The following is a 23,341-nucleotide window of genomic DNA, read 5'->3' on the forward strand; positions in this document are numbered from 1 at the left end:
GCACCACCACTACACCACCATCACCACCACAATCACCACCATCACCATCACCACCATTACACCACCATCACCACCACCATCACCACCACTACACCACCATCACCACCATAACCACCACTACACCACCAACATCATCACCACCACCATCACCACCACCATCACCACCACTACACCACCATCACCACCACTACACCACTATCACCACTACACAAAACATCACCATCAACACCACCATCACAACCATCACCACCATCACCACCATCATCACCACCACCGTCACCACCATCACAACCACCACCACCATCACCACCACCATCACAACCACCATCACCACCACCACCATCACCACCACCATCACCACCACCACCATCACCACCATCACCACCACCATCACAACCACCACCACCATCACCACCACCATCACAACCACCATCATCACCACCACCATCATCACCACCACCATCACCACCATCACCATCACCACCACCACCATCACCACCACCATCACCACCACTACACCACCATCACCATCACCACCATCACTGCACCAGCTACAACTCATTTGAGGCTGAGTCGACCTAGGGGAGGCCCCAGGACCAGTTCAGAAAATCACCCCTCACTTAGTGGCCGTGAACGAGGATCGATGAAGATGATGATGATGATGTTGACGATGTTGATGGTGATGATGTTGATGATGTTGATGATGTTGATGATGATGATGATTAAATTGATGGTGATGATGATGTTGATGATGATGTTGATGATGATGTTGATGATGATGATGTTGATGATGTTGATGATGATGTTGATGATGATGTTAATGATGATAATGTTGATGATGATGTTGATGATGATGATGTTGATGATGTTGATGATGATGATGTTGATGATGATGTTGATGATGTTGATGATGTTGATGATGATGGTGATGATGATGATGTTGATGATGATGTTGATGATGATGTTGATGATGATGATGTTGATGATGTTGATGATGATGATGTTGATGATGATGATGTTGATGATGATGATGTTCATGATGATGATGTTGATGATGATGATGTTGATGATGATGGTGATGATGATGATGATGTTGATGATGATGTTGATGATGATGTTGATGATGATGATGACGATGTTTCCCGAAAAATAAACAACGCGCGTGTCCTCCCCCCACGTGACCGCGTGACGCGGCCACTTCCTCGTTCCTCTCCGAGTTTGCTCCCCTCGCCTGCACGCAAACCTCGAACACCTCAACCACCTCGTCCACCACCTCGTCCACCACCTCGTCCTCGTCCACCTCCTCCACCACCTCGTCCACCACCTCGTCCTCGTCCACCTCGTCCACCGCTTCCTCGTCCACCTCCACCTCGTCCACCTCCTCCACCTCGTCCACCTCCTCCACCACCACCACTACCACCACCACCACCTCCACCACCACCATGGAACGACCACCACCACCACAACAGTCACCACCACCACAACAACAGCCACCACCACCACAACAACAACAGCTACCACCACAACAACAGTCACCACCACAACAACAGCCACCACCACCACAACAACAGCCACCACCACCACCACAACAACAGCCACCACCACCACAACAACAACAGCCACCACCACCAGAACAACAGCCACCACCACAACAGTCACCACCACCACAACAACAGCCACCACCACCACCACCACAACAACAGCCACCACCACCACCACAACAGTCACCACCACCACAACAACAACAGCCACCACCACAACAACAGCCACCACCACCACCACGTGGGGACTGCAAGGCCATCGTTGAGGATCAGCTGGGCAAGCCACGTGGTCATCAGGACGAGAATGTGACTGCTGATGCTGGTGGTGATGATGTTGGTGATGGTGGTGATGTTGGTGATGGTGGTGATGATGATGATGTTGGTGATAGTGCTGACGAAGCACCAGACACCTCACCGCCCGTCAGCGCCGTGGTGAGTGAAATCTGTTCAACTATTAAACGATTTTGCTTTAAAAAAATTACCATAGAGACCTACATACAGAGACACATTGAGACCCATTCACAGACCCATAGAGACACCCATAGAGACCATACACAGAGACCCATAGAGACACCCATGGAAATCCATACACAGCGGCCCGTAGAGATACCCATAGAGACCCATACACAGAGATACATAGAGACCCATAGAGACCCATACACAGAGATACATAGAGACCCATAGAGACCCACACACAGAGATACATAGAGACACACAGAGATACACAGAGACCCATAGAGATACATAGAGACCTACACACAGATATACATAGAGACCCACAGAGACCCGTAGAGATACATAGAGATACATAGAGGCCCACAGAGACCGATAGAGACCCATAGAGACCCACAGAGACCCGTAGAGACCCATAGAGACCCATACACAGAGAAACATAGAGACCCATAGAGATCCACAGAGACCCATACACAGAGACCTGTATAGAGACACACAGAGACATACAGAACCCCATAGAGATACACAGAGACCCATAGAGACACACAGAGACCCATAGAGACACACAGCGACCCATAGAGATACACAGAGACCCATAGAGATACACAGAGACCCATAGAGACACACAGAGACCCATAGAGACACACAGCGACACATAGAGATACACAGAGACCCATACAGATACACAGAGACCCATAGAGACACACAGAGACCCATAGAGACACACAGCGACCCATAGAGACACACAGAGACACACAGAGACCCATAGAGATACACAGAGACCCATAGAGACACACAGAGACCCATAGAGACACAGAGACCCATAGAGACACAGAGACCCATAGAGACACACAGAGACCTATAGAGAGACACATAGACACACAGAGACACACAGAGACCCATAGAGATACACAGAGACCCATAGATACACACAGAGACCCATAGAGACACACAGACCCAGAGAGATATACAGAGATCCATAGACATACCCACAGAGATACACAGAGACCCATAGAGACACACAGAGACCCATAGAGACCCACACAGTGACCCATAGAGACGCATAGAGACACACAGAGACCCATAGATACACACAGAGACCTAAAGAGAGAGACAGAGACACAGAGACCCATAGAGACTCATAGAGATACACAGAGACCAATAGAGATACACAGAGACCGATAGAGACACACACAGACCCATAAAGACACACAGAGACCCATAGAGACACAGAGACCCATAGAGACCCATAGAGACCCATAGACACACACAGAGCCCTATAGAGACACACAGAGACACACAGAGACACACAGAGACCCATAGAGACACACAGAGACCCATAGAGACACACAGATACCCATAGAGACACACAGAGACCCATAGAGACACACAGAGACCCATAGAGACACACAGGCCCATAGAGACACACAGAGACCCATAGAGATACACAGAGACTCATAGAGACATACAGAGACCCATAGAGACTCACAGATACCCATAGAGACATAGAGACCTATAGAGACACACAGAGACCCATAGAGACCCATAGAGACACACAGAGACCTATAGAGAGACACAGACACACAGAGACACACAGAGACCCATAGAGATACACAGAGACCCATAGAGACACACAGAGACCCATAGAGACACACAGCGACCCATAGAGATACACAGAGACCCATAGAGATACACAGAGACCCATAGAGACACACAGATACCCATAGAGACACACAGCGACCCATAGAGACACACAGAGACACACAGAGACCCATAGAGATACACAGAGACCCATAGAGACACACAGAGACCCATAGAGATACACAGAGACCCATAGAGACACAGAGACCCATAGAGACACACAGAGACCTATAGAGAGACACATAGACACACAGAGACACACAGAGACCCATAGAGATACACAGAGACCCATAGATACACACAGAGACCCATAGAGACACACAGACCCAGAGAGATATACAGAGATCCATAGACATACCCACAGAGATACACAGAGACCCATAGAGACACACAGAGACCCATAGAGACCCACACAGTGACCCATAGAGACGCATAGAGACACACAGAGACCCATAGATACACACAGAGACCTAAAGAGAGAGACAGAGACACAGAGACACAGAGACCCATAGAGACACACAGAGACCCATAGAGACTCATAGAGATACACAGAGACCAATAGAGATACACAGAGACCGATAGAGACACACACAGACCCATAAAGACACACAGAGACCCATAGAGACACACAGAGACCCATAGAGACCCATAGAGACCCATAGATACACACAGAGCCCTATAGAGAGACACAGAGACACACAGAGACACACAGAGACCCATAGAGACACACAGAGACCCATAGAGACACACAGATACCCATAGAGACACACAGAGACCCATAGAGACACACAGAGACCCATAGAGACACACAGGCTCATAGAGACACACAGAGACCCATAGAGACACACAGAGACCCATAGAGACACACAGAGACCTATAGAGAGACACAGACACACAGAGACACACAGAGACCCATAGAGATACACAGAGACCCATAGATACACACAGAGACCCATAGAGACACACAGAGACCCAGAGAGATATACAGAGATCCATAGACATACCCACAGAGATACACAGAGACCCATAGAGACACACAGAGACCCATAGAGACCCACACAGTGACCCATAGAGACGCATAGAGACACACAGAGACCCATAGATACACACAGAGACCTAAAGAGAGACACAGAGACACACAGAGACCCATAGAGACACACAGAGACCCATAGGGACTCATAGAGATACACAGAGACCCATAGAGATACACAGAGACCCATAGAGACACACACAGACCCATAGAGACACACAGAGACCCATATAGACACACAGAGACCCATAGAGACCCATAGATACTCACAGAGCCCTATAGAGACACACAGAGACACACAGAGACCCATAGAGACACACAGAGACCCATAGAGACACACAGAGACCCATAGAGACACAGAGACCCAGAGAGATACACAGAGACCCATAGACATACACAGAGACCCACAGAGATACACAGAGACCCATAGAGACACACAGAGACCCATAGAGACACAGAGACCCAGAGAGATATACAGAGATCAATAGACATACCCACAGAGATACACAGAGACCCATAGAGACAGACAGAGACCCATAGAGACCCACACAGTGACCCATAGAGACGCAAAGAGACACACAGAGACCTATAGATACAGAGACCTATAGAGAGACACAGAAACACACAGAGACACACAGACCCATAGAGACACAGAGACTCATAGAGATACACAGACCCATAGAGATACACAGAGACCCATGGAGACACACAGAGACCCACAGAGACACAAAGAGACCCATAGAGACACACAGACCCATAGAGAGACACAGAGACCCAGAGAGATACACAGAGACCCATAGAGATACACAGAGACCCTCAGAGATACACAGAGACCCATAGAGATACACAGATATCCATAGAGACACACAGACCCATAGAGAGACACAGAGACCCATAGAGACACAGAGACCCATAGAGACACACAGAGACCCAGAGAGATACACAGAGACCCATAGACATACACAGAGACCCATAGAGACACACAGAGACCCACACAGTGACCCATAGAGACGCATAGAGACACACAGAGACCCATAGAGACACACAGACACAGAGACACACAGAGACACACAGAGACCCATAGAGATACACAGAGACCCATAGATACACACAGAGACCCATAGAGACACACAGACCCAGAGAGATATACAGAGATCCATAGACATACCCACAGAGATACACAGAGACCCATAGAGACACACAGAGACCCATAGAGACCCACACAGTGACCCATAGAGACGCATACAGACACACAGAGACCCATAGATACACACAGAGACCTAAAGAGAGAGACAGAGACACAGAGACACAGAGACCCATAGAGACACACAGAGACCCATAGAGACTCATAGAGATACACAGAGACCAATAGAGATACACAGAGACCGATAGAGACACACACAGACCCATAAAGACACACAGAGACCCATAGAGACACACAGAGACCCATAGAGACCCATAGAGACCCATAGATACACACAGAGCCCTATAGAGAGACACAGAGACACACAGAGACACACAGAGACCCATAGAGACACACAGAGACCCATAGAGACACACAGATACCCATAGAGACACACAGAGACCCATAGAGACACACAGAGACCCATAGAGACACACAGGCCCATAGAGACACACAGAGACCCATAGAGACACACAGAGACCCATAGAGACACACAGAGACCTATAGAGAGACACAGACACACAGAGACACACAGAGACCCATAGAGATACACAGAGACCCATAGATACACACAGAGACCCATAGAGACACACAGAGACCCAGAGAGATATACAGAGATCCATAGACATACCCACAGAGATACACAGAGACCCATAGAGACACACAGAGACCCATAGAGACCCACACAGTGACCCATAGAGACGCATAGAGACACACAGAGACCCATAGATACACACAGAGACCTAAAGAGAGACACAGAGACACACAGAGACCCATAGAGACACACAGAGACCCATAGGGACTCATAGAGATACACAGAGACCCATAGAGATACACAGAGACCCATAGAGACACACACAGACCCATAGAGACACACAGAGACCCATATAGACACACAGAGACCCATAGAGACCCATAGATACTCACAGAGCCCTATAGAGACACACAGAGACACACAGAGACCCATAGAGACACACAGAGACCCATAGAGACACACAGAGACCCATAGAGACACAGAGACCCAGAGAGATACACAGAGACCCATAGACATACACAGAGACCCACAGAGATACACAGAGACCCATAGAGACACACAGAGACCCATAGAGACACAGAGACCCAGAGAGATATACAGAGATCAATAGACATACCCACAGAGATACACAGAGACCCATAGAGACAGACAGAGACCCATAGAGACCCACACAGTGACCCATAGAGACGCAAAGAGACACACAGAGACCTATAGATACAGAGACCTATAGAGAGACACAGAAACACACAGAGACACACAGACCCATAGAGACACAGAGACTCATAGAGATACACAGACCCATAGAGATACACAGAGACCCATGGAGACACACAGAGACCCACAGAGACACAAAGAGACCCATAGAGACACACAGACCCATAGAGAGACACAGAGACCCAGAGAGATACACAGAGACCCATAGAGATACACAGAGACCCTCAGAGATACACAGAGACCCATAGAGATACACAGATATCCATAGAGACACACAGACCCATAGAGAGACACAGAGACCCATAGAGACACAGAGACCCATAGAGACACACAGAGACCCAGAGAGATACACAGAGACCCATAGACATACACAGAGACCCATAGAGACACACAGAGACCCACACAGTGACCCATAGAGACGCATAGAGACACACAGAGACCCATAGAGACACACAGACACAGAGACACACAGAGACACAGAGACCCATAGAGACCCAGAGAGATACACAGAGGCTCATAGAGACCCATGGAGACACACAGAGACATAGAGATACACAGAGACTCATAGAGATGCACAGAGACCCATAGAGACACACAGAGACACACAGATACCTATAGAGATACACAGAGACCCATAGAGACTCATAGAGATACACAGAGACCCATAGAGACACACAGAGACACACAGAGACTCATAGAAACACACAAATACCCATAGAGACTCATAGAGATACACAGAGACTCATAGAGACACACAGAGACCCATAGAGACACACAGAGACACACAGAGACACACAGAGACCCAGAGAGACACACAGACATACAGAGACACACAGATACCCATAGAGATACATAGAGACCCATAGAGACACAGAGATCCATAGAGACACACAGAGACCCATAGAGATACACAGAGACCCATAGAGACACACAGAGACCCATAGACATACACAGAGACCCTCAGAGATACATAGAGACCCATAGAGACACACAGAGACTCATAGAGACACACAGAGACCCATAGAGATACACAGAGGCCCATAGAGACCCAGAGAGATACACAGAGACCCATAGAGACACACAGAGATGGATAGAGATACAGAGAGACCCATAGAGACCCAGAGAGATACACAGAGACCCATAGAGACACACAGAGACCCATAGAGACACAGAGACCCATAGAGACACAGAGACCCATAGAGACACACAGAGACCTATAGAGAGACACATAGACACACAGAGACACACAGAGACCCAGAGAGACACACAGACATACAGAGACACACAGATACCCATAGAGATACATAGAGACCCATAGAGACACAGAGATCCATAGAGACACACAGAGACCCATAGAGATACACAGAGACCCATAGAGACACACAGAGACCCATAGACATACACAGAGACCCTCAGAGATACATAGAGACCCATAGAGACACACAGAGACTCATAGAGACACACAGAGACCCATAGAGATACACAGAGGCCCATAGAGACCCAGAGAGATACACAGAGACCCATAGAGACACACAGAGACCGATAGAGATACAGAGAGACCCATAGAGACCCAGAGAGATACACAGAGACCCATAGAGACACACAGAGACCCATAGAGACACAGAGACCCATAGAGACACAGAGACCCATAGAGACACACAGAGACCTATAGAGAGACACATAGACACACAGAGACACACAGAGACCCATAGAGATACACAGAGACCCATAGATACACACAGAGACCCATAGAGACACACAGAGACCCATAGACATACACAGAGACCCTCAGAGATACATAGAGACCCATAGAGACACACAGAGACTCATAGAGACACACAGAGACCCATAGAGATACACAGAGACCCATAGAGATACAGAGAGACACATAGAGACCCAGAGAGATACACAGAGACCCATAGAGACACAGAGATACACAGAGACCCATAGAGACACAGAGACATGAGTGAGTGGGTGGATGAGTGAGTGAGTGGGTGGATGAGTGAGTGAGTGGGTGGTTAAGTCTGTGGATGAGTGAGTAGATGGGTGGGTGGATGAGTGAGTGAGTGGATGAGTGAGTGGATGAGTGGGTGGGAGGTTGAGTGGGTGAGTGGATGAGTGAGTGGGTGGATGAGTGAGTGGGTGGATGAGTGAGTTGGTGAATGAGTGGATGAGTGGGTGAGTGGATGAGTGGGTGGTTGGACGAGTGGGTGGGTGGACGAGTGGGTGGGTGAGTGAGTGGATGAGTGGGTGGACGAGTGAATGAGTGGGTGGACGAGTGGGTTGATGAGTGGATGAGTGGGTGGACGAGTGGATGAGTGGGTGGACGAGTGAGTGGATGGACGAGTTGGTGGGTGAGTGAGTGGATGCGTGGGTGGACGAGTGGGTGGGTGGACGAGTGGGTGAGTGAGTGAGAGGATGAGTGGGTGGACGAGTGGATGAGTGGGTGGACGAGTGAGTGCGTGGACGAGTGGGTGGGTGAGTGGATGAGTGGGCGGACGAGTGGGTGGGTGAGTGGGTGGACGAGTGGGTGGGTGGACGAGTGGATGAGTGGGTGGACGAGTGGGTGGACGAGTGGATGAGTGGGTGGACGAGTGGATGAGTGGGTGGGTGAGTGGGTGGACGAGTGGGTGAGTGAGTGAGTGAGTGGATGAGTGGGTGGACGAGTGGATGAGTGGGTGGACGAGTGGATGAGTGGGTGGACGAGTGGGTGGACGAGTGGATGAGTGGGTGGACGAGTGGGTGAGTGAGTGAGTGGATGAGTGGGTGGACGAGTGGATGAGTGGCTGGACGAGTGGGTGGGTGGATGAGTGAGTGAGTGGATGAGTGGGTGGACGAGTGGGTGGACGAGTGGACGAGTGGGTGAGTGAGTGAGTGGATGAGTGGGTGGACGAGTGGGTGGACGAGTGGACGAGTGGGTGAGTGAGTGAGTGGATGAGTGGGTGGACGAGTGGGTGGACGAGTGGACGAGTGGGTGGACGAGTGGACGAGTGGGTGGACGAGTGGGTGGGTGAGTGGATGAGTGGGTGGACGAGTGGGTGAGTGAGTGAGTGGATGAGTGGGTGGACGAGTGGATGAGTGGCTGGACGAGTGGGTGGGTGGATGAGTGAGTGAGTGGATGAGTGGGTGGACGAGTGGATGAGTGGCTGGACGAGTGGGTGGGTGGATGAGTGAGTGAGTGGATGAGTGGGTGGACGAGTGGGTGGACGAGTGGACGAGTGGGTGAGTGAGTGAGTGGATGAGTGGGTGGACGAGTGGGTGGACGAGTGGGTGAGTGAGTGAGTGGATGAGTGGGTGGACGAGTGGGTGAGTGAGTGAGTGGATGAGTGGGTGGACGAGTGGGTGATTGAGTGAGTGGATGAGTGGGTGGACGAGTGGATGAGTGGGTGGACGAGTGGGTGAGTGAGTGAGTGGATGAGTGGGTGGACGAGTGGGTGGACGAATGGACGAGTGGGTGAGTGAGTGAGTGGATGAGTGGGTGGACGAGTGGGTGGACGAGTGGACGAGTGGGTGAGTGAGTGAGTGGATGAGTGGGTGGACGAGTGGGTGAGTGAGTGAGTGGATGAGTGGGTGGACGAGTGGGTGATTGAGTGAGTGGATGAGTGGGTGGACGAGTGGACGAGTGGGTGGACGAGTGGACGAGTGGGTGAGTGAGTGAGTGGATGAGTGGGTGGACGAGTGGGTGGACGAGTGGACGAGTGGGTGAGTGAGTGAGTGGATGAGTGGGTGGACGAGTGGACGAGTGGGTGGACGAGTGGACGAGTGGGTGGGTTGGTGCCGTCTTGGTATTGTTTCGCTTCGCTCTGTGACTCTCTGAAGGGGATGTGAATATGCCGTCGTGAGTTCACATCGATCATATCGATTAAATGCGCGTGTTGTGTGTGCGCGCGTGTCTCTGTGTGTCTCTGAAGGATGGCAGCAGAGGGCCAAGGTGAGTAAAGTCCCTGAGACTTGTGGGGGGGGGGGGGGGGGGACACAAAGAGCTTCATAGCTCATCGGATTTACGACCCCACCCCAAGACGAGACCAGAGATTGCCGATTGTGATTCAGAGCTTGCAGGCAACAATGGGTTAGCGCCACAGTGTGTGTAGTGTGTGTGGTGTGTGTGTGTAGTGTGTGTGTGGTGTGTGTGTGTAGTGTGTGTGTAGTGTGTGTGTGGTGTGTGTGTGGTGTAGTGTAGTGTGTAGTGTGTGTGTGTGTGGTGTGTGTGTAGTGTGTGTAGTGTGGTGTGTGTAGTGTGTGTAGTGTGTGTGTGGTGTGTGTGTAGTGTGTGTAGTGTGTGTATGTGGTGTGTGTGTGTAGTGTGTGTGTAGTGTGTGTGTGGTGTGTGTAGTGTAGTGTGTAGTGTGTGTGGTGTGTGTGTGGTGTGTGTGGTGTGTGTATGGTGTGTGTGTGTAGTGTGTGTGGTGTGTGTGTGTAGTGTGTGTGGTGTGTGTGTAGTGTGTGTAGTGTGGTGTGGTGTGTGTGTGTGGTGTGTGTGTAGTGTGTGTGGTGTGTGTAGTGTGTGTGTGGTGTGTGTGTAGTGTGTGTGTGGTGTGTGTGTGTAGTGTGTGTGTAGTGTGTGTGTGGTGTGTGTGTGGTGTAGTGTAGTGTGTAGTGTGTGTGTGTGTGGTGTGTGTGTAGTGTGTGTAGTGTGGTGTGTGTAGTGTGTGTAGTGTGTGTGTGGTGTGTGTGTAGTGTGTGTAGTGTGTGTATGTGGTGTGTGTGTGTAGTGTGTGTGTAGTGTGTGTGTGGTGTGTGTAGTGTAGTGTGTAGTGTGTGTGGTGTGTGTGTGGTGTGTGTGGTGTGTGTATGGTGTGTGTGTGTAGTGTGTGTGGTGTGTGTGTGTAGTGTGTGTGGTGTGTGTGTAGTGTGTGTAGTGTGGTGTGGTGTGTGTGTGTGGTGTGTGTGTGGTGTGTGTAGTGTAGTGTGTGTGTAGTGTGTGTGTAGTGTAGTGTGTAGTGTGTGTGTGGTGTGTGTGTAGTGTGTGTGTAGTGTAGTGTGTGTGTGGTATGTGTGTAGTGTGTGTGTGGTGTGCGTAGTGTGTGTGTGTGGTGTGTGTGTAGTGTGTGTGTGTGGTGTGCGTAGTGTGTGTGTAGTGTGTGTGTAGTGTGTATGGTGTGTGTGGTGTGTGTAGTGTGTGTGTAGTGTGTGTGTGGTGTGTGTAGTGTGTGTGTGTGTAGTGTGTGTGTAGTGTGTGTGTGTAGTGTGTGTGTAGTGTGTGTGTGGTGTGTGTAGTGTGTGTGTAGTATGTGTGTAGTGTGTGTGTGTGTAGTGTGTGTGGTGTGTGTAGTGTGTGTGTAGTGTGTGTGGTGTGTGTGTGGTGTGTGTGGTGTGTGTAGTGTGTGTAGTGTGTGTGTAGTGTGTGTGTGGTGTGTGTAGTGTGTGTGTAGTGTGTGTGTGGTGTGTGTGGTGTGTGTGTAGTGTGTGTGTGTAGTGTGTGTGGTGTGTGTGTAGTGTGTGTGGTGTGTGTGTAGTGTGTGTGTAGTGTAGTGTGTAGTGTGTGTAGTGTGTGTAGTGTGTGTGTGGTGTGTGTGTAGTGTGTGTGTAGTGTGTGTGTGGTGTGTGTGTAGTGTGTGTGGTGTGTGTAGTGTGTGTGTGGTGTGTGTGGTGTGTGTGTGTGTGGTGTGTGTGTAGTGTGTGTGTAGTGTGTGTGTAGTGTGTGTAGTGTGTGTGGTGTGTGTGTAGTGTGTGTGTAGTGTGTGTGTGTGTGTAGTGTGTGGTGTGTGTGTGTGTAGTGTGTGTGGTGTGTGTAGTGTGTGTGGTGTGTGTAGTGTGTGTAGTGTGTGTGTGGTGTGTGTGTGGTGTGTGTGTAGTGTGTGTGTGTGGTGTGTGTGTAGTGTGTGTGGTGTGTGTGTAGTGTGTGTGTAGTGTGTGTGGTGTGTGTGTAGTGTGTGTGTAGTGTAGTGTGTAGTGTGTGTGTAGTGTGTGTGTAGTGTGTGTGGTGTGTGTGTGTAGTGTGTGTGGTGTGTGTGTAGTGTGTGTGGTGTGTGTAGTGTGTGTAGTGTGTGTGTGTGGTGTGTGTGGTGTGTGTGTAGTGTGTGTGTGTCGTGTGTGTGTAGTGTGTGTGTAGTGTGTGTGTAGTGTGTGTGTAGTGTAGTGTGTGTGGTGTGTGTGTGTAGTGTGTGTGGTGTGTGTGTAGTGTGTGTGGTGTGTGTAGTGTGGTGTGGTGTGTGGGTAGTATGTGTGTAGTGTGTGTGTAGTGTGTGTAGTGTGGTGTGTAGTGTGTGTAGTGTGTGTAGTGTGTAGTGTGTGGTGTGTGTGGTGTGTGTGTAGTGTGTGTGTGTGGTGTGTGTAGTGTGTGTAGTGTGGTGTGTGTGTGTAGTGTGTGTGTGGTGTGTGTAGTGTGTGTGGTGTGTGTGTAGTGTGTGTGTAGTGTGTGTGTGGTGTGTGTAGTGTGTGTGTGGTGTAGTGTGTGTGTAGTGTGTGTAGTGTGTGTGTAGTGTGTGTGTGGTGTGTGTAGTGTGTGTGTAGTGTGTGTGTGTGGTGTGTGTAGTGTAGTGTGTGTGTAGTGTGTGTGTGGTGTGTGTAGTGTGTGTGTAGTGTGTGTGTGGTGTGTGTGTAGTGTGTGTGGTGTGTGTAGTGTGTGTGTAGTGTGTGTGTAGTGTGTGTGTGGTGTGTGTGTAGTGTGTGGGTGATGTGTGTGTGTGTGGTGTGTGTAGTGTGTGTGGTGTGTGTGTAGTGTGTGTGGTGTGTAGTATAGTGTGTGTAGTGTGCGTGGTGTGTGTAGTGTGTGTGTGTAGTGTGTGTGTGGTGTGTGTGTAGTGTGTGTATGGTGTGTGTGTGGTGTGTGTGTGGTGTGTGTAGTGTGTGTGTGGTGTGTGTAGTGTGTGTGTAGTGTGTGTGTAGTGTGTGTGTGTACTGTGTGTGTGTAGTGTGTGTGTAGTGTGTGTGTGTAGTGTGTGTAGTGTGTGTGTAGTGTGTGTGTGTGGTGTGTGTGGTGTGGTGTGTGTGTGTAGTGTGTGTGTGTGTAGTGTGTGTGTAGTGTGTGTGTGTGTGGTGTGTGTGGTGTGTGTGGTGTGTGTGTAGTGTGTGTGTGGTGTGTGTGTGTGGTGTGTGTGTGGTGTTTGTGTGGTGTGTATGTAGTGTGTGTGTAGCGTGTGTAGTGTGTGTGTGGTGTGTGTGTGTAGTGTGTGTGTGTAGTGTGTGTAGTGTGTGTGTAGTGTGTGTGTAGTGTGTGTGTGTAGTGTGTGTGTGTAGTGTGTGCAGTGTGTGTAGTGTGTGTGGTGTGTGTGCAGTGTGTGTGTGTGTAGTATGTGTGTGGTGTGTGTAGTGTGTGTGTAGTGTGTGTGTGGTTTGGTGGGTGTGGTGTGTGTAGTGTAGTGTGTGTGTGGTGTGTGTGTGTGTGGTGTGTGTAGTGTGTGTGTGTAGTGTGTGTAGTGCAGTGTATGCGTGTAGTGTGTGTAGTGTGTGTGTAGTGTGTGTGTGGTGTGTGTGTAGTGTGTGTGTAGAGTGTGTGTGTAGTGTGTGTAGTGTGTGTGGTGTGTGTGTGTGGTGTGTGTAGTGTGTGTAGTGTAGTGTGTGTGTGTAGTGTGTGTAGTATGTGTGTAGTGTGTGTGTGGTGTGTGTAGTGTGTGTGTAGTGTGTGTGGTGTGTGTGTAGTGTGTGTGTGTGGTGTGTGTGTGTAGTGTGTGTAGTGTGTGTAGTGTGGTGTGTGTAGCGTGGTGTGTAGTGTGTGTAGTGTGGTGTGTGTGTAGTGTGTGTGTAGTGTGTGTATGTAGTGTGTGTGTGGTGTGTGTAGTGTGTGTGTGTAGTGTGGTGTGTGTGTGGTGTGTGTAGTGTGTGTGGTGTGTGTGTAGTGTGTGTAGTGTGTGTGTGTAGTGTGTGTGTGGTGTGTGTAGTGTGTGTGTAGTGTGTGTGTAGTAGTACTGTATGTAGTGTGTGTAGTGGTACTGTATGTAGTGTGTAGTAGTACTGTATGTAGTGTGTGTACTAGTACTGTATGTAGTGTGTAGTAGTACTCTATGCAGTGTGTAGTAGTACAGTATGTAGTGTGTAGTAGTACTGTATGTAGTGTGTAGTGGAACTGTATGTAGTGTGTAGTGGTACTGTATGTAGTGTGTGTACTAGTACTGTATGTAGTGTGTAGTGGTACTGTATGTGGTGTGTGTAGTGGTACTGTATGTAGTGTGTGTAGTGGTACTGTATGTAGTGTGTGTAGTAGTACTGTATGTAGTATGTATAGTGGTACTGTATGTAGTGTGTGTAGTAGTACTGTATGTAGTGTGTGTAGTAGTACTGTATGTAGTGTGTGTAGTGGTGCTGTATGTAGTGTGTAGTGGTACTGTATGTAGTGTGTAGTGGTACTGTATGTAGTGTGTGTAGTAGTACAGTATGTAGTGTGTGTAGTAGTACTGTATGTAGTGTGTGTAGTGGTACTGTATGCAGTGTGTAGTGGTACTGTATGTAGTGTGTGTAGTGGTACTGTATGTAGTGTGTAGTGGTACTGTATGTAGTGTGTGTAGTGGTACTGTATGTAGTGTGTGTAGTAGTACTGTATGTAGTGTGTAGTAGTACTGTATGTAGTGTGTGTAGTAGTACTGTATGTAGTGTGTGTAGTGGTACTGTATGTAGTGTGTAGTGGTACTGTATGTAGTGTATGTAGTGGTACTGTATGTAGTGTGTAGTGGTACTGTATGTAGTGTGTGTAGTAGTACTGTATGTAGTGTGTGTAGTGGTACTGTATGTAGTGTGTAGTAGTACTGTATGTAGTGTGTAGTTGTAGTACTGTATGTAGTGTGTGTACTAGTACTGTATGTAGTGTGTATAGTAGTACTGTATGTAGTGTGTGTAGTGGTACTGTATGTAGTGTGTGTAGTGGTACTGTATGTAGTGTGTAGTGGTACTGTATGTAGTGTGTGTAGTGGTACTGTATGTAGTGTGTAGTGGTACTGTATGTAGTGTGTAGTGGTACTGTATGTAGTGTGTGGTGGTACTGTATGTAGTGTGTGTAGTGGTACTGTATGTAGTGTGTGTAGTGGTACTGTATGTAGTGTGTGTAGTGGTACTGTATGCAGTGTGTAGTGGTACTGTATTTATTGTGTAGTGGTACTGTATGTAGTGTGTGTAGTAGTACTGTATGTAGTGTGTAGTGGTACTGTATGTAGTGTGTAGTAGTACTATATGTAGTGTGTGTAGTGGTACTGTATGTAGTGTGTGTAGTGGTACTGTATGTGGTGTGTGTAGTGGTACTGTATGTAGTGTGTAGTGGTACTGTATGTAGTGTGTAGTGGTACTGTATGTAGTGGTACTGTATGTAGTGTGTAGTGGTACTGTATGTAGTGTGTGTAGTAGTACTGTATGTAGTGTGTGTAGTGGTACTGTATGTAGCGTGTGTAGTGGTACTGTATGTAGTGTGTAGTGGTACTGTATGTAATGTGTGTAGTGGTACTGTATGTAGTGTGTAGTGGTACTGTATGTAGTGTGTGTAGTGGTACTGTATGTGGTGTGTAGTAGTACTGTATGTAGTGTGTAGTGGTACTGGATGTAATGTGTAGTAGTACTGTATGTAGTGTGTGTAGTAGTACTGTATGTAGTGTGTAGTGGTACTGTATGTAGTGTGTAGTGGTACTGTATGTAGTGTGTAGTGGTACTGTATGTAGTGTGTAGTGGTACTGTATGCAGTGTGTAGTGGTACTGTATGTAGTGTCTAGTGGTACTGTATGTAGTGTGTGTACTAGTACTGTATGTAGTGTGTGTAGTGGTACTGTATGTAGTGTGTGTAGTGGTACTGTATGTAGTGTGTAGTGGGACTGTATGTAGTGTGTGTAGTAGTACTGTATGTAGTGTGTAGTAGTACTGTATGTAGTGTCTGTAGTACTGTATGTAGTGTGTGTAGTGCTACTGTATGTAGTGTGTGTAGTGGTACTGTATGTAGTGTGTGTAGTGGTACTGTATGTAGTGTGTAGTAGTACTGTATGTAGTGTGTGTAGTGGTACTGTATGTAGTGTGTGTAGTAGTACTGTATGTAGGGTGTGTAGTGGTACTGTATGTAGTGTGTGTAGTAGTACTGTATGTAGTGTGTAGTGGTACTGTATGTAGTGTGTGTAGTAGTACTGTATGTAGTGTGTGTAGTAGTACTGTATGTGGTGTGTGTATTGGTACTGTATGTAGTGTGTAGTGGTACTGTATGTAGTGTGTAGTGGTACTGTATGTAGTGTGTGTAGTACTGTATGTCGTGTGTAGTTGTACTGTATGTAGTGTGTAGTGGTACTGTATGTAGTGTATAGTGGTACTGTATGTAGTGTGTAGTGGTACTGTATGTAGTGTGTGTAGTAGTACTGTATGTAGTGTGTGTAGTGGTACTGTATGTAGTGTGTAGTGGTACTGTATGTAGTGGTACTGTACGTAGTGTGTGTAGTAGTACTGTATGTAGTGTGTGTAGTAGTACTGTATGTAGTGTGTGTAGTGGTACTGTATGTAGGGTGTGTAGTGGTACTGTATGTAATGTGTGTAGTGGTACTGTATGTAGTGTGTGTAGTGGTACTGTATGTAGTTTGTGTAGTAGTACTGTATGTAGTGTGTGAGTAGTAGTACTGTATGTAGTGTGTGTAGTAGTACTGTATGTAGTGTGTGTAGTAGTACTGTATGTAGTGTGTGTAGTGGTACTGTATGTAGTGTGTGTAGTGGTACTGCATGTAGTGTGTGTAGTGGTACTGTATGTAGTGTGTGTAGTAGTACTGTATGTAGTGTGTGTAGTAGTACTGTATGTAGTGTGTGTAGTAGTACTGTATGTAGTGTGTGTAGTGGTACTGTATGTAGTGTGTAGTGGTACTGTATGTAGTGTGTAGTGGTACTGTATGTAGTGTGTGTAGTGGTACTGTATGTAGTGTGTGTAGTGGTACTGTATGTAGTGTGTGTAGTACTGTATGTAGTGTGTAGTGGTACTGTATGTAGTGTGTGTAGTGGTACTGTATGCAGTGTGTGTAGTGGTACTGTATGTAGTGTGTGTAGTGGTACTGTATGTAGTGTGTAGTGGTACTGTATGTAGTGTGTGTAGTGGTACTGTATGTAGTGTGTAGTGGTACTGTATGTAGTGTGTAGTGGTACTGTATGTAGTGTGTAGTGGTACTGTATGTAGTGTGTGTAGTGGTACTGTATGTAGTGTGTAGTGGTACTGTATGTAGTGTGTGTAGTGGTACTGTATGTAGTGTGTGTAGTGGTACTGTATGTAGTGTGTAGTGGTACTGTATGTAGTGTGTGTAGTGGTACTGTATGTAGTGTGTGTAGTGGTACTGTATGTAGTGTGTAGTGGTACTGTATGTAGTGTGTGTAGTGGTACTGTATGTAGTGTGTAGTGGTACTGTATGTAGTGTGTAGTGGTACTGTATGTAGTGTGTGTAGTTGTACTGTATGTAGTGTGTAGTGGTACTGTATGTAGTGTGTAGTGGTACTGTATGTAGTGTGTGTAGTGGTACTGTATGTAGTGTGTAGTGGTACTGTATGTAGTGTGTAGTGGTACTGTATGTAGTGTGTAGTGGTACTGTATGTAGTGTGTAGTGGTACTGTATGTAGTGTGTGTAGTGGTACTGTATGTAGTGTGTAGTGGTACTGTATGTAGTGTGTAGTGGTACTGTATGTAGTGTGTAGTGGTACTGTATGTAGTGTGTGTAGTGGTACTGTATGTAGTGTGTAGTAGTACTGTATGTAGTGTGTGTAGTGGTACTGTATGTAGTGTGTGTACTAGTACTGTATGTAGTGTGTGTAGTGGTACTGTATGTAGTGTGTGTAGTGGTACTGTATGTAGTGTGTAGTGGGACTGTATGTAGTGTGTGTAGTAGTACTGTATGTAGTGTGTAGTAGTACTGTATGTAGTATCTGTAGTACTGTATGTAGTGTGTGTAGTGCTACTGTATGTAGTGTGTGTAGTGGTACTGTATGTAGTGTGTGTAGTGGTACTGTATGTAGTGTGTAGTAGTACTGTATGTAGTGTGTGTAGTGGTACTGTATGTAGTGTGTGTACTAGTACTGTATGTAGTGTGTGTAGTGGTACTGTATGTAGTGTGTAGTGGTACTGTATGTAGTGTGTAGTGGTACTGTTTGTAGTGTGTAGTGGTACTGTATGTAGTGTGTGTAGTAGTACTGTATGTAGGGTGTGTAGTGGTACTGTATGTAGTGTGTGTAGTGGTACTGTATGTAGTGTGTAGTGGTACTGTATGTAGTGTGTGTAGTAGTACTGTATGTAGTGTGTGTAGTAGTACTGTATGTGGTGTGTGTATTGGTACTGTATGTAGTGTGTAGTGGTACTGTATGTAGTGTGTAGTTGTACTGTATGTAGTGTGTGTAGTACTGTATGTCGTGTGTAGTGGTACTGTATGTAGTGTGTAGTGGTACTGTATGTAGTGTATAGTGGTACTGTATGTAGTGTGTAGTGGTACTGTATGTAGTGTGTGTAGTACTGTATGTAGTGTGTGTAGTGGTACTGTATGTAGTGTGTAGTGGTACTGTATGTAGTGGTACTGTATGTAGTGTGTGTAGTAGTACTGTATGTAGTGTGTGTGGTAGTACTGTATGTAGTGTGTGTAGTGGTACTGTATGTAGGGTGTGTAGTAGGACTGTATGTAGTGTGTGTAGTGGTACTGTATGTAGTGTGTAGTGGTACTGTATGTAGTTTGTGTAGTAGTACTGTATGTAGTGTGTGTAGTAGTACTGTATGTAGTGTGTGTAGTAGTACTGTATGTAGTGTGTGTGGTAGTACTGTATGTAGTGTGTGTAGTGGTACTGTATGTAGGGTGTGTAGTGGTACTGTATGTAGTGTGTGTAGTGGTACTGTATGTAGTGTGTGTAGTACTGTATGTAGTGTGTAGTGGTACTGTATGTAGTGTGTGTAGTGGTACTGTATGTAGTGTGTGTAGTGGTACTGTATGTAGTGTGTGTAGTGGTACTGTATGTAGTGTGTAGTGGTACTGTATGTAGTGTGTGTAGTGGTACTGTATGTAGTGTGTAGTGGTACTGTATGTAGTGTGTAGGGGTACTGTATGTAGTGTGTGTAGTTGTACTGTATGTAGTGTGTAGTGGTACTGTATGTAGTGTGTAGTGGTACTGTATGTAGTGTGTGTAGTGGTACTGTATGTAGTGTGTAGTGGTACTGTATGTAGTGTGTAGTGGTACTGTATGTAGTGTGTAGTGGTACTGTATGTAGTGTGTAGTGGTACTGTATGTAGTGTGTGTAGTGGTACTGTATGTAGTGTGTAGTGGTACTGTATGTAGTGTGTAGTGGTACTGTATGTAGTGTGTAGTGGTACTGTATGTAGTGTGTGTAGTGGTACTGTATGTAGTGTGTAGTAGTACTGTATGTAGTGTGTGTAGTGGTACTGTATGTAGTGTGTGTACTAGTACTGTATGTAGTGTGTGTAGTGGTACTGTATGTAGTGTGTGTAGTGGTACTGTATGTAGTGTGTAGTGGGACTGTATGTAGTGTGTGTAGTAGTACTGTATGTAGTGTGTAGTAGTACTGTATGTAGTATCTGTAGTACTGTATGTAGTGTGTGTAGTGCTACTGTATGTAGTGTGTGTAGTGGTACTGTATGTAGTGTGTGTAGTGGTACTGTATGTAGTGTGTAGTAGTACTGTATGTAGTGTGTGTAGTGGTACTGTATGTAGTGTGTGTACTAGTACTGTATGTAGTGTGTGTAGTGGTACTGTATGTAGTGTGTAGTGGTACTGTATGTAGTGTGTAGTGGTACTGTTTGTAGTGTGTAGTGGTACTGTATGTAGTGTGTGTAGTAGTACTGTATGTAGGGTGTGTAGTGGTACTGTATGTAGTGTGTGTAGTGGTACTGTATGTAGTGTGTAGTGGTACTGTATGTAGTGTGTGTAGTAGTACTGTATGTAGTGTGTGTAGTAGTACTGTATGTGGTGTGTGTATTGGTACTGTATGTAGTGTGTAGTGGTACTGTATGTAGTGTGTAGTTGTACTGTATGTAGTGTGTGTAGTACTGTATGTCGTGTGTAGTGGTACTGTATGTAGTGTGTAGTGGTACTGTATGTAGTGTATAGTGGTACTGTATGTAGTGGTACTGTATGTAGTGTGTGTAGTAGTACTGTATGTAGTGTGTGTAGTGGTACTGTATGTAGTGTGTAGTGGTACTGTATGTAGTTTGTGTAGTAGTACTGTATGTAGTGTGTGTAGTAGTACTGTATGTAGTGTGTGTGGTAGTACTGTATGTAGTGTGTGTAGTGGTACTGTATGTAGGGTGCGTAGTGGTACTGTATGTAATGTGTGTAGTGGTACTGTATGTAGTGTGTGTAGTGGTACTGTATGTAGTTTGTGTAGTAGTACTGCATGTAGTGTGTGTAGTAGTACTGTATGTAGTGTGTGTAGTAGTACTGTATGTAGTGTGTGTAGTAGTACTGTATGTAGTGTGTGTAGTGGTACTGTATGTAGTGTGTAGTGGTACTGTATGTAGTGTGTGTAGTGGTACTGTATGTAGTGTGTGTAGTAGTACTGTATGTACTGTGTGTAGTAGTACTGTATGTAGTGTGTGTAGTAGGACTGTATGTAGTGTGTGTAGTGGTACTGTATGTAGTGTGTAGTGGTACTGTATGTAGTTTGTGTAGTAGTACTGTATGTAGTGTGTGTAGTAGTACTGTATGTAGTGTGTGTAGTAGTACTGTATGTAGTGTGCGTAGTAGTACTGTATGTAGTGTGTGTAGTGGTACTGTATGTAGTGTGTAGTGGTACTGTATGTAGTGTGTGTAGTGGTACTGTATGTAGTGTGTGTAGTAGTACTGTATGTAGTGTGTGTAGTAGTACTGTATGTAGTGTGTGTAATAGGACTGTATGTAGTGTGTGTAGTGGTACTGTATGTAGTGTGTAGTGGTACTGTATGTAGTGTGTAGTGGTACTGTATGTAGTGTGTGTAGTGGTACTGTATGTAGTGTGTGTAGTGGTACTGTATGTAGTGTGTGTAGTACTGTATGTAGTGTGTAGTGGTACTGTATGTAGTGTGTGTAGTGGTACTGTATGTAGTGTGTGTAGTGGTACTGTATGTAGTGTGTGTAGTGGTACTGTATGTAGTGTGTAGTGGTACTGTATGTAGTGTGTGTAGTGGTACTGTATGTAGTGTGTAGTGGTACTGTATGTAGTGTGTAGTGGTACTGTATGTAGTGTGTAGTGGTACTGTATGTAGTGTGTGTAGTGGTACTGTATGTAGTGGTACTGTATGTAGTGTGTGTAGTGGTACTGTATGTAGTGTGTGTAGTGGTACTGTATGTAGTGTGTAGTGGTACTGTATGTAGTGTGTGTAGTGGTACTGTATGTAGTGTGTGTAGTGGTACTGTATGTAGTGTGTAGTGGTACTGTATGTAGTGTGTGTAGTGGTACTGTATGTAGTGTGTAGTGGTACTGTATGTAGTGTGTAGTGGTACTGTATGTAGTGTGTGTAGTTGTACTGTATGTAGTGTGTAGTGGTACTGTATGTAGTGTGTAGTGGTACTGTATGTAGTGTGTAGTGGTACTGTATGTAGTGTGTGTAGTGGTACTGTATGTAGTGTGTAGTGGTACTGTATGTAGTGTGTAGTGGTACTGTATGTAGTGTGTAGTGGTACTGTATGTAGTGTGTGTAGTGGTACTGTATGTAGTGTGTAGTGGTACTGTATGTAGTGTGTAGTAGTACTGTATGTAGTGTGTGTAGTAGTACTGTATGTAGTGTGTGTAGTGGTACTGTATGTAGTGTGTGTAGTGGTACTGTATGTAGTGTGTGTAGTGGTACTGTATGTAGTGTGTAGTGGTACTGTATGTAGTGAGTGTAGTGGTACTGTATGTAGTGTGTAGTGGTACTGTATGTAGTGTGTAGCGGTACTGTATGTAGTGTGTGTAGTGGTACTGTATGTAGTGTGTAGTGGTACTGTATGTAGTGTGTGTAGTGGTACTGTATGTAGTGTGTGTAGTGGTACTGTATGTAGTGTGTAGTGGTACTGTATGTAGTGTGTGTAGTGGTACTGTATGTAGTGTGTGTAGTGGTACTGTATGTAGTGTGTAGTGGTACTGTATGTAGTGTGTAGTGGTACTGTATGTAGTGTGTGTAGTGGTACTGTATGTAGTGTGTAGTGGTACTGTATGTAGTGTGTGTAGTGGTACTGTATGTAGTGTGTGTAGTGGTACTGTATGTAGTGTGTAGTGGTACTGTATGTAGTGTGTGTAGTGGTACTGTATGTAGTGTGTGTAGTGGTACTGTATGTAGTGTGTAGTGGTACTGTATGTAGTGTGTGTAGTGGTACTGTATGTAGTGTGTAGTGGTACTGTATGTAGTGTGTGTAGTGGT

At 46.4% G+C, this 23,341-nt stretch overlaps 1 protein-coding gene across 1 annotated transcript in view; it reads left to right on the top strand.

The window, feature by feature from the left end:
- The first annotated feature begins 1,103 nt into the window (after positions 1-1,103).
- Positions 1,104-23,341, top strand: part of LOC142906623 (uncharacterized) — a 30,930-nt gene continuing 8,692 nt past the window's right edge. Inside the window, exons 1-2 of the mRNA XM_076054828.1 lie at positions 1,104-1,973; positions 11,009-11,028. Of these exons, the coding sequence (XP_075910943.1) occupies positions 1,443-1,973; positions 11,009-11,028 (551 nt within the window). The 5' untranslated portion in view covers positions 1,104-1,442. The remainder of the gene's footprint in view (positions 1,974-11,008; positions 11,029-23,341) is intronic.

The sequence above is a fragment of the Petromyzon marinus genome, chromosome 68, assembly GCF_048934315.1.
Source record: "Petromyzon marinus isolate PM22_M1 ecotype Great Lakes invasive population chromosome 68, UKy_Petmar_22M1.pri1.0, whole genome shotgun sequence".
Classification (NCBI taxonomy): domain Eukaryota; kingdom Metazoa; phylum Chordata; class Hyperoartia; order Petromyzontiformes; family Petromyzontidae; genus Petromyzon; species Petromyzon marinus.